At 41.4% G+C, this 12548-nt stretch overlaps 1 protein-coding gene across 2 annotated transcripts; it reads left to right on the forward strand.

Moving 5' to 3' along the window:
* The first annotated feature begins 680 nt into the window (after window positions 1-680).
* Window positions 681-3603, forward strand: hoxb8a (homeobox B8a). Of its 2 annotated transcripts, none has more exons than XM_058048377.2 (2): window positions 681-1113; window positions 3197-3603. In XM_058048377.2, exons 1-2 carry the CDS (start codon window positions 681-683, stop codon window positions 3601-3603), a joined length of 840 nt encoding a protein of 279 aa, XP_057904360.1. The 2 variants fall into 2 exon arrangements, with proteins under 2 accessions (XP_057904360.1, XP_057904361.1); XM_058048378.2 differs by having other exon boundaries at window positions 3200-3603.
* The last annotated feature ends 8945 nt before the right edge of the window (window positions 3604-12548 follow it).

Here is a 12548-nt window from a genome sequence, read left to right on the forward strand (position 1 = left end):
GAAAGCAGAGATTATATATTATATGTTATTTTTTATTTGATGTTTGGGTCCTATGATGTCATGTATCTCACTTTCACAGCGTGCACGTGCTCGTGTGCAATGGGGGAAAACTTTCATTAACACGCGCGCGCGCACACACGCACACGCACAGCCCTCCCTTTGCATTAGGCGCCGAGGGAGAGTGGATGTGAAGCCAATGGGACGAGGAGCTGATAATAGATGCAAATGATCCTGAAACACACACACACACACGCACACACACGCACACACACACACAGAGGTGGGGTGGGGGTGAGAGAGAGAGAGAATATGAAAGAAGTGATTTGCAGGAGCGTAAATGACAGAAAGGCGTTTGAGAGCATGAAGCTCCTCGCAGCTTTGGAATTGTGATGCACATCAGCTCCTCTTCCTCCTCCTCCTCCTTCTCCTCCTCCTCCTCTTCCTCGCTGGATGTTTGATGGGATCGGCTGTGAGGGTCGTCGTACCGCGCTGGTGGTCACCGTGCTCGGCTCGCCGGTCGCGGCGGTGAGGGTGGAAGAGCGCAAGACTCCCCTCCGTCTGTCTGTCTGCTTGCGCCCGGACCTCCTCCTCTCCCTCCTCTCCCTCCTCCTTCCTCGGCGAGGCGAGACCCGACGCGCACTGAGCTTTTCCTGACTCGGACTCCGACCGAAGCGCGAACGATGAGTTCCTATTTCGTCAACTCTCTCTTCTCCAAGTACAAAAGCGGGGACTCGTTGCGCCCCAACTACTACGAGTGCGGTTTCGCGCAGGATCTGGCCGGCGGCCGTCCCACGGTGGTGTACGGGCCGGGCTCCGGCGCCACCTTCCAGCACGCCCCGCAGATCCAGGACTTCTACCACCACGGCGCCTCGACGCTGCCCAGCAACCCCTACCAGCAGAGCCCCTGCGCGGTGACTTGCCACGGCGAGCCCGGGAACTTCTACGGATATGACGCCCTGCAGAGGCAGACGCTCTTCGGGGCCCAGGACGCAGATTTGGTCCAGTACAGCGACTGCAAGCTGGGAGGCGCGCCGGGACTCGGCGCCGAGGACGCGGAGGGAACCGAGCAGAGTCCTTCACCCACGCAACTCTTTCCCTGGATGAGGCCGCAAGGTGAGAACTTTCTTCCTCCCTTTTTTCTTCTCCCGGCATCCTCTCCGCGCGGCGCGCGTACGCACGACTTGCTCCTCTCCGCAAATCCGAAACATCCGAAACCCGCAAAGACCGCAGTCCCAACTTGATGCTTTTATGGCCGCACCAAAACTTCTCAATTGCCCCCCAAAACAACCCCCCTGCGTGTCTGCGTGCGTGCGTGTGCGCGTGTGAGACCAGAAAGCAGATGGTAAATATCTGCGGCAGAAACAAAGACGCGCACATCTGACCCCGGTTCAACTTTTACTGCCTTTTGCTTTCTTTTATCACTGACTTGTCTGCTTCTCAATTATTCAGCCGCACGGTGGCCCCGGGAGGGGGGAGGGGGGGCACGACGGAAAACACACTTTTATGGCACTTTTAGAACACTTTCTATTCGTGTGTGTGTGTGTGTGTGCGTGTGTGACAATTAAACAGCTCTCTTTTATATGCCACATACATGCACATACGTTATCTATATGCTTATGTATATGTTTAAAGTATGTATAAGTGTATATGGAGCATAGCAGCACTTTATTCATTCCATGTATTGAGACCTCATATTAATATCATAACCTTCAATACATTTTTTGAGGTAATTTTGTGCAGCAACACACTCAACTGAATAACTTTTATAACGTTTATTGGCTGTGATTATTTTATATCCATTATATAAAGTAAATAATTGAACTGTTAATTTATGATATAATATTCTATAATAGGTGAGCGTTAGTTGGTAATATTTTAAAATATATGTGGTGTTAAAAGAAAGCAACAATCAAATAAAAGTGGGGAAAAAAAGCTGCTGGTAAAAAAAAAAAATATGTAGGAAGTACTTTACAAGCCTGTGTAAAGTGCCTTGCGGCAGTGTGTGTGTGTGTGTGTGTGGATGAAGCTGAGGATGAAGGTCAGCGTGCGTGGAAAGGAACACGCAAGGTGGAAGTGGAGTTGGGACTCCACTGGAGTGTAATATATTTGGTGTTTTATTTCGTATTTTTGCAACATATTGCAAGCTGGAGCAGTTGAATGAAAGGTGGGCCAATTCAGCTAAAATGGGACTTTATTGAGCTCACTTGATTTTTTTTTATCATCTTCCTCTACACACACACTCTCATTTTTATGTCAGCTCCATGAATATGTCACTGGCAGCTTGCTGCAATATTTATATCATCAACTCTGCAAAGCATTTTCCTGCTCTAAACACACACAGTATATACTTTATGTATATTTATTTTTCCCATTTGACAACATTAGTTTTTTAAAGCAGTATAAATAAATTACTAATATTTAATTAGACATTCTATTCTATTTTTATTATGATGATTTGATGTCTTATTTTTATGACTATTTATGTAAGATGATTTCTCGGTCAAAGGAGACAAAAGAGTGAAGTATGAAGAATACCCCCCCCCCCCAAAAAAAATTATATGAATGACTGGCGTCCACATTTGAAGATTTCTGCTGAGAAAGTCATTGAAAGCGTCCAGGCGAGATTTACAAGGCGCTGGGTTCTTATGTCAAATATTTATGATCAGCGGCATATTTTGTCCATGCGGCGCATCCATCCCTTTTTTATGGTAGGCCATCAAAGAGGAGGACAAACACTTTTATGGAAATATAATCACTCACATAAATGTCCCGTGTGTTTAATCTGTCGGGAGTTGGAAGCCAAGCGTTCCCTGGTAAATGTCTTAATATTCCTACTTTTAATAAGCCCTCCGAGATGGGCAAAACACAGGTGGCCAAGTACTTCCTATTCATATCATATAACCGATCATATTTCATATACACACTGTATATTACCAACTTTATTCATCATTTATGACATTGTCATTCTTTTTATCATTGAGTGGGAAAAGACTGCACACATTCCCAGTTGGAAAATATGATATATACCTTTAAAACATATATTAAAAAAATCACTTGATAATTTTCCCAAAAAAGAAAAATGTCATGTATGGATGATAAAATTGCAGTTTTTCATAAGCTAATTGGATTGTATTCCTGGTTTATGAAGGTATGAATAATATTTGTGATATTTCTCCCCCCCCCCCCACCTCCCCAGTAGCTGCCGGCAGGAGGCGAGGCCGGCAGACGTACAGCCGCTACCAGACTTTGGAGCTGGAGAAGGAGTTCCTGTTCAACCCCTACCTGACCCGAAAGCGCCGCATCGAGGTGTCGCACGCGCTGGCGCTGACGGAGCGGCAGGTGAAGATCTGGTTCCAGAACCGCAGGATGAAGTGGAAGAAGGAGAACAACAAGGACAAGTTCCCCAGCAGCAAGAGCGAACAGGAGGCGGTGGAGCGGGAGAGGAGGGAGAAGGAGCTCCGGGAGGGAGGCAGCGGCGGAGGCGCCGGCGGAGGAGGTGAGGCGGGAGGCGGAGGAGGAGGTCTCGCACCGGTGGCGGGAACAGCTGCTTCGCAAGCCAACCTCAGCGAGGATTGCTGCGACAAAAGTCACAAGCAGATGTAGGAGGACGCTGGTTGGGACACCGTGGACAAGATGGGACCGTTCTGGCTCAGCTTCGGCTAGCTCCACCTTTCAAGCCACGGGACCCGACGTCTGTCTCTAAAATGGCGGCGGGCGATCTGAAAGGACTCCAGAGACCTTGGGGCCGCTTCCTGCTGACTTGAAGGAAATCAAAAGACGGACATGAAAAAAAGTCATCTCATGAAGGCGGGATTCTCCAATCCAACATTTAGGCTGTGTCTCAAATGAAACACTTCCGTCAGTGCACTTCAATAAGTATACTACTGTATGTACACTGCACACTTAGTTCCTAGTCTACGACTCTTGTGGTACACTTAGCAGGAATGATCGTCGCAATATTTACCTTTTCTCCTTTTTTATGCGCAATTGCAACCACTCCACTTAGTCCCTCCCCTTCCGTTACATAGCCAAGATGGCCACTACCAAGTTTCCATCGCTGCACACTCACGGTTTGGGTTTGATGCCCAGGTACTGCACTTTGCCGTACTTCTCATCCTGAATGCACTCACACGCTCAAAATATGTGGAAGTAAGCCCAGTAACGTTGTTGCGCACTTACCAGAAATGGCGATCCGTGCTCTTCTTCTCTCCTTTTTCATGGTGAATTGCAACCACTGTACTTAGCCCCCCCCCCCCCCCTTCTGCTATGTTGCCAAGATGGTGACGAGTAAGGGTACTAAGTGTCTGCCATATGCACACTCACTGCTGGGGTTCAACGTCCGGTAAACCCAATGATGAATCATCGACCACCGTCCTCTTCTTCTCTCCTTTTTCATGGTGAATTGCAACCACTGCACTTAGTTCCTCCCTTCCTCTATGTTGCCAAGATGGTGACGAGTAAGGGTACTAAGTGTCTGCCATATGCACACTCACTGCTGGGGTTCAACATCCGGTAAACCCAATGATGAATCATCGACCACCGTCCTCTTCTTCTCTCCTTTTTCATGGTGAATTGCAACCACTGCACTTAGTTCCTCCCTTCCTCTATGTTGCCAAGATGGTGACGAGTAAGGGTACTAAGTGTCTGCCATATGCACACTCACTGCTGGGGTTCAACACCTGGTAAACCCAATGATGATGGCAGAATTGACCACCGTCCTCTTCTTCTCTCCTTTTTCATGGTGAATTGCAACCACTGCACTTAGTCCCCCCCCTTCCGCTATGTCACCAAGATGATGACGAGTAAGGGTACTAAGTGTCTGCCATATGCACACTTACTGTTGGGGTTCAACACCTGATAAACCCAATGATGATGGCATCATCGACCACCGTCCTCTTCTTCTCTCCTTTTTCATGGTGAATTGCAACCACTGCACTTAGTTCCTCCCTTCCTCTATGTTGCCAAGATGGTGACGAGTAAGGGTACTAAGTGTCTGCCATATGCACACTCACTGCTGGGGTTCAACGTCCAATAAACCCAATGATGAATCATCGACCACCGTCCTCTTCTTCTCTCCTTTTTCATGGTGAATTGCAACCACTGCACTTAGTTCCTCCCTTCCTCTATGTTGCCAAGATGGTGACGAGTAAGGGTACTAAGTGTCTGCCATATGCACACTCACTGCTGGGGTTCAACACCTGGTTAACCCAATGATGATGGCATCATCGACCACCGTCCTCTTCTTCTCTCCTTTTTCATGGTGAATTGCAACCACTGCACTTAGCCCCCCCCCCCCCACCCCCTTCTGCTATGTCGCCAAGATGGTGACGAGTAAGGGTACTAAGTGTCTGCCATATGCACACTCACTGCTGGGGTTCAACACCTGGTAAACCCAATGATGCATCATCGACCACCGTCCTCTTCTTCTCTCCTTTTTCATGGTGAATTGCAACCACTGCACTTAGTCCCCCTCCCCCCTCCGCTATGTCGCCAAGATGGTGACAAGTAAGGGTCTAAGTGTCTGCCATATGCACACTCGCTGTTGGGGTTCAACACCCGATAAACCCAATGATGATGGCATCATCGACCACCGTCCTCTTCTTCTCTCCTTTTTCATGGGGAATTGCAACCACTGCTATTTCACCAACACACGCAACCGCTGCTTCCCAGTGTCAAGGCACTTATGCACTGAACAGGCCATGTGCAGGAGCTGTAAGTACGCAAGTGTACCAGTTGAGACACAGCTTGTGTACGTTAGTGAAGAAAAAAAAGAACGATAGCGTCCTTTCTTTGTGGTGGAAACATTTCTATATTGTTCTCATTAACAATTTGATCTTTGGCAGCTGTATAGTTTTTAAGTTAAAATGATGATGGTGCACTTTTTACTGTACTTCTCACTTCTTTGTTGTTGTTGTTGTTATGGCATTGAGTATTAATGATGAAGATAGCGATCATGAGAATTCCAACAACATGAAACTGCCTATTTATGCCGTTTGAGTAGGTCGGGTCTCTTTTCTAAAACACTCCAATTGTCCTTTTGCTTTTAGTTGGTTTTTGATGGTGTTTGTTTATGCTGTCCTCCTTTTCTCTTTTGGGATTAAAAGCATGCGCACAGTGCCGACAATAAAAAGAAAATCCTTATCAATAAATATGATTTCAAAATGTATCACGTCATTGCCTCCCTCACGTCTGGATATACTCGACACCATGGTATACACTATCATGTACACTATCATGTATTCTCCATACACTACACTGCATGGGGCAAGCTCCATTTTGAGAAATAACCACAAATAATTGACAGGAAACGACAATATGCACTATAATAGGCAGCTCAGAATGCAAGTCCTGGGACACACCTACACACACACACACCTGCACACACCTAAACGCCTACACAGACCTACACAACTACACACACTGACACGTCTAAACACACCTACACAGTTAAAGACCTATACACCTACACTCCTACACACACTTACACATCTAAAAACACCATACACACCTATACACACCTTCACACATACAGACCTATACACCTACACACACTGACACATCTACACACAACTACACACACCTACACAGTTAAAGACCTATACACCCACACACTTACACATCTACAAACACAACACACACTGACACACGCCTACAAACCTATACACACACCGACACACACCTACACGATCACAGACCTATACACCTACACACACATACACACTTACAGACCCATACACCTACACAGTTAAAGACCTATACACCTACACACCCACACACCTACAGATCTACACACACCATACACACTTACACAATTACAGACCTATACACACTTACACAATTACAGACCTATACACCGACACAATTACAGACCTATACACACACCTACACACTTACTGACCCATACACCTACACAATTACAGACCTATACCCCTACACACACCTACCCACTTACAGACCTATATACCGACACACCTACATACACCAACACAATTACAGACATAACCATACACACACCTACACACTTAAAGACCCACACCCCTACACACACACATATGTACCTACACACACTTACACAACTACACACACCTACACATGTACACACACCTAGACATGTACACACACCTACACACACAGCTAATATATTGGAGCTTTTTGTTTTGGAGGTGAGGTGTAGTGTTCCTTCCTACCTTGCTATGTGAAATAAATACTGCAAGTACTACATGCTATCATGCATGTACCTGTTACTACATGCTCACAGCATGGCTAGAAAACCTTGCTGGAGCTTTTTGGATCTCTATTTGTATGCATGCCTTTTGAAGGTTTTAGAAGATTTTAGAAGGTGTATCCATTACGTGCATTCATTAGCCGCCTCTTTTTACCTGTTTTTATATCTTTACAACACACAGCAAAGACAAAGTCTATTCAAGTTAAGTTTACTTCTATAAGGACAAGTCGAAACCTGTGGTCTTGGAGGTCTTGGTGCCAGATGCATGCATGAACAGACTTCCTGTGTTCCAACATGATCTTCAAAGATGGACATAGACACGCTGTGGTTAGCCTGGATGTCTAGTATCATACCACAGAGGTTCAGATTGGTCCACCATGTCCCACGTCCAGGCCAGGTGACGTCTCTCCTCTACATGTTTTTCATAGGGTCTTCTAACCCCTCTTTGTTTGGCCCCCCCGCCCCGGGATGTTCTATAGGCCCCGACAACGTGGCTCCTGGATTGATTTGCTTTGGAGGGGTTTCAGCTCGTTAGAGTTGATGGAAGTACAAGCTCCTTTTGAGAAGAAGAGAAGATCCAGTCAGGGGATACGTGCTCACCTCCAACAATTCTTACCCTGAATGCCTTCATGCTGGAATGCTTGGCATCGCTTCACGACAATTCTTCTCATGGAAGACATGCTGTCTTATGGGAAATGTGGACTTTTGGGATATATTTCTGGAAGATATTTTTATTTATATTTTGGGGGTACATTTGTGGAATATATTGAAATATATGGGGGTATATTTGGGGAATACATTTAAATATTTTGGGATGTATTTGTGTGATATATTTCAATATTTTGGGGTATATTTGGGGATTATATTTCAATATTTTTGGGTATATTTGTGGAATATATTTCAATATTTTAGGATGTATTTGTGTCATATATTGAAATATTTTGGGGTATATTTGGGGAATATATTGAAATATTTTGGGGCATATTTGGGGAATATATATAAATATTTTGGGATGTATTTGGGGATTATATTTAAATATTTGCGGGTATATTGTGTACTATATTTAAATATTTTGGGGTATATTTGGGGATTATATGTAAATATTTTGGGATGTATTTGTGTGATATATCGAAATATTTTGGGGCGTATTTGGGAAATATATTTAAATATTTTGGGATGTACTTGTGGAATATATTTAAATATTTGCGGGTATATATTGTGTACTATATTTAAAGATTTGGGGGGTATATTTGGGGAATATATTTAAATATTTTGGGATGTATTTGTGAAATATATTTAAATATGTGGGGGTATATTTGTGTACTATATTTAAATATATTTTGGTATGTTTGTAGAATATAATGAAATATTTGGGGAGGAATTTGGTGAATATATTTTGTAATATTTTGGGTGAATATTAGCGGAAACTAAAGGGTGATCTTAAAGGGGACGCGATAGAGAAAAGGCAGAAGGTGAGCGAGAAGGTGATTTTTATTTCCGTGTGAAGAAAGCCAGCAATGCCGGACTTGCGTGAAAGCGTCCCCCGGGGGCGTGGCCGAGTGGGGAGCGATGGAGGCCTTCAGGTCAGTTGGAAGGCAGTTGGTAGGGGCGGTCCGACGCCGGGATGCTCTGCTGGGGGACAATACGGTGGCTGTGTTTGCGCTAGAAGGATTTTATCACGGCGTTCCAGCAAATAATTGCATTAAAGCCGTCCCCTCGGTTGCGTAGCGGTTACTGCCGGTAGCTCAAATATGCCAGACTGCCTTTTTTTCTCTTGTCACTTTTTTATACAACCTCTCCTCTCTCGTCCTCTCGCTCTCTCTGCTCTCTCTGGAAATCTTTTATGGCTCTGCGACCTCCATAAAAGCACAATTTAGGACTCGGTGAATATTCATTAGTTTGTATTGTGTTTAAGAATGGAGCAGGGGAGCACTCGGCTGGCTGGAACTTCACCCAACTGTCTGGAAGTCAGCAATACTGATTATTACTCATATTCAACTCTTTCACGTCGGACAGGCTGTCCCTATACGATATCCACTATATAGGACAAAGTCACGTGATCAGAATATACCTGCAATTGACTATATAAACAATCATGTCATGCCGTCAAGTCTAGACTGTAATATAGCAGTATAATGTAAATATATACATTATATACACCCCCTTTCCATCATTCATTCACAAAGAAATACATTCTTATGATACTGTAAGCATTACAATCAAAACTGATCCAAATGAAAGTGCATGATATGCAATAACATCAATATAAATATATTCTCAAATGACTTTATTGCAATAAATTTCCGTAAATTCATCTTATCCTTTCACATTTTACCTCGTCAAAGAACATTAATGTCTATATGTACACAGATACGTACATATCCTATTCAAAACCAATAAAAAAAAATACAAACGAAATTAATAAAGAGTCAGGAGTAATGATGATAATGAAATTAAAAAAAAAAAAACAATCAAAAGCCAACAAATAAGGGACAAGATATGTACAGTGTACAATGTTGGTCTACATTTTATTTCTCATTTGGTTTTCATTCTTAATTACGCTCCGGGTCTTCTAAATACAACTATAGAATATGGAATATGATTCATAACTTGGCTTGAAAAGACAGAAATACGTTTCGTAGGATATATTATATTAATTATACTATATTAATTATATTAATTATATTAATTATATTATATTAATTATATTATATTATATTATATTATATTATATTATATTATATTATATTATATTATATTATATTATATTATATTATATTATATTATATTATATTATATTATATTATATTATATTATATTATATTATATTATATTATATTATATTATATTATATTATATTATATTATATTATATTATATTATATTATATTATATTATATTATATTATATTATATTATATTATATTATATTATATTATATTATATTATATTATATTATATTATATTATATTATATTATATTATATTATATTATATTATATCATATTATATTATATCATATTATATTATATCATATTATATTATATTATACATTATTACATTACCTTATTACATTACATTACATTATATCACATTACATTATATATTAGACTGAACTTATATTACTGTGAAATTTCCCCTTATGGGACTAATAGAGGCATATCAGGTGCAAGGGGCATTATTAGCATTATTGAACCAGATCAATGTGAAATAGCATGGATACACGCACGCACACGCACGCACGTACACGATGTTAGGTGAAGACGTAGGTGACAATGTTGTGAAACAAAAGAACTGCAAATATAAATGATACTGTACGGGATTGTTTGGTATTTGTATGTGAGATATGAGTATATTGGGGAAAGATGAGGCCTACGTGGATGTAGTATTTATTTGTTGTGTTCACTGTGCCACCGGACCGCTGTTTCTTTTGAATAATGTATGTACATAATATGTGTATATATTTTATATGAGGGGACCAAAGTGCTAGTAAAAAAGATAATAAAAACGAATGTGATGAAATATTAAATATTTGGCAATAAAAAGCGATTGTAGGGTTTAGGGAAGCTTAACTTGACAAATATCCAAATGAAGTAGATGAATAAAGCATTTATATATATATATATATATAAAGAAGTACAGTATTTGTATGACCTTATATATTTATTGCTAAATGATATACTTTTTGATTTCTTCTCCACGATCAAACCACGTGTTCCATGTTGGCGTCATGTCAGATTCCAAAGTATTCAATTCAAATATAGGACGTGAAATGAAAATGTCATGACATGCAAATAATACAATTATGAAGGTGTTGGGATATTATTATTTGTTTATGTCATTATCGTCATATTTCGGTGCTGAGAAGATGATCATTTCCAAATGAACAATACGTGGCATATTGAATGAAAGAAGCATTTTTATCCCAATCAAAAAGAAAAAATGAACTTTTCCCCATCTTGTACTGGTGAATCCTGGGGGGGCCGTGGGGGATAAGCCTGCGAAGGAGCGTGGGAGTTCCAAGGAGTCCTGGTGGCTTTACTGCCGACGCCAATGGTCCGGAAACCCGGTCATAAAAAGGCCAAACCCTGAAAGAAAGCAAAGCAACAAAGGATGTTTGCCTTGTGTTGCTTCCACTGCTTTCATTCTTAACTCGGGACGAGGAAGACTCTTCTCCTTTCATCGTCACCAGCCATCCGTACTGTACTGTACTGTACCGTACTGTACCGTACTACACGTGCACATCACGGAGGTGTGCTGCTGGGTCCAAATAAAGCACACAAAGTAATGACCAGACATCACAGCAACATTTTCTTCTACAGGATGGAGGGGTAAACATTTATGTTACGTATTGGAAATGTCGTTTTCTTTTTCATTCATGATATTAGTAATGTAATATAATTGTAAATGTATTTTTATGGCTCAACATATGTACTGATATGACTTGAAAGTGGATCAATGAAGTCACACAAATGTTACTTTGGGGATGATTTGATGATGCTATCATGAACAACTTGTGCACGTGCGGGCTGTGAACGTTAAGTGTGTATCAGCGTGATGACGTTAGCCCAACGTGCTTCAGGTGTGCACGTGCGTAAGAAAGCGTCATCCACCAACACGGATTGGCTCTGTCACGTGACAACATCACGCTGCATTTGGCAGAATATGACTCGAAGGCACAAAGTACGTAGATGCAAATAACATTGCTTGTTTGGGGTCGAACCTTTCACGTCTATTTTTAGCACGTTTGGAAGGCACACCGCTGCAAGCATTGTGTCCAGAAGGACTACATACACCACTACACACAGTACATAGAGTACATACACCACTACACACATTACACGGAGTACATACACCACTACACACATACACCATTACACAGAGTGCATACAACATGATACTATGATTTACACATTATAATGTGATTTACACATAATACTAGGAAGTATCGAGTACATACACCACTACACACACCAATACATACACCATTACACAGAGTACATACAACATGATACCATGATTTACACATTATACTGTGATTTACACATAATACTAGGAAGTATCGAGTACATACACCACTACACACACCAATACATACACCATTACACAGAGTACATACAACATGATACCATGATTTACACATTATACTGTGATTTGCACATAATACTAGGAATTACACATAACACTATGATTTACACATTATGCTATGATTTACACATAATACTAGGAATTACACATAATACTATGATTTACACATTATACTATATGATTTACACAATATTAGGAATTACAATTACACATAATACTATATGATTTACATATGATA

This window comes from Doryrhamphus excisus, linkage group LG16 (assembly GCF_037039965.1).
Source record: "Doryrhamphus excisus strain RoL-2023G ecotype Guam linkage group LG16, RoL_Dexc_Guam_v1.1, whole genome shotgun sequence".
NCBI classification, from domain to species: domain Eukaryota; kingdom Metazoa; phylum Chordata; class Actinopteri; order Syngnathiformes; family Syngnathidae; genus Doryrhamphus; species Doryrhamphus excisus.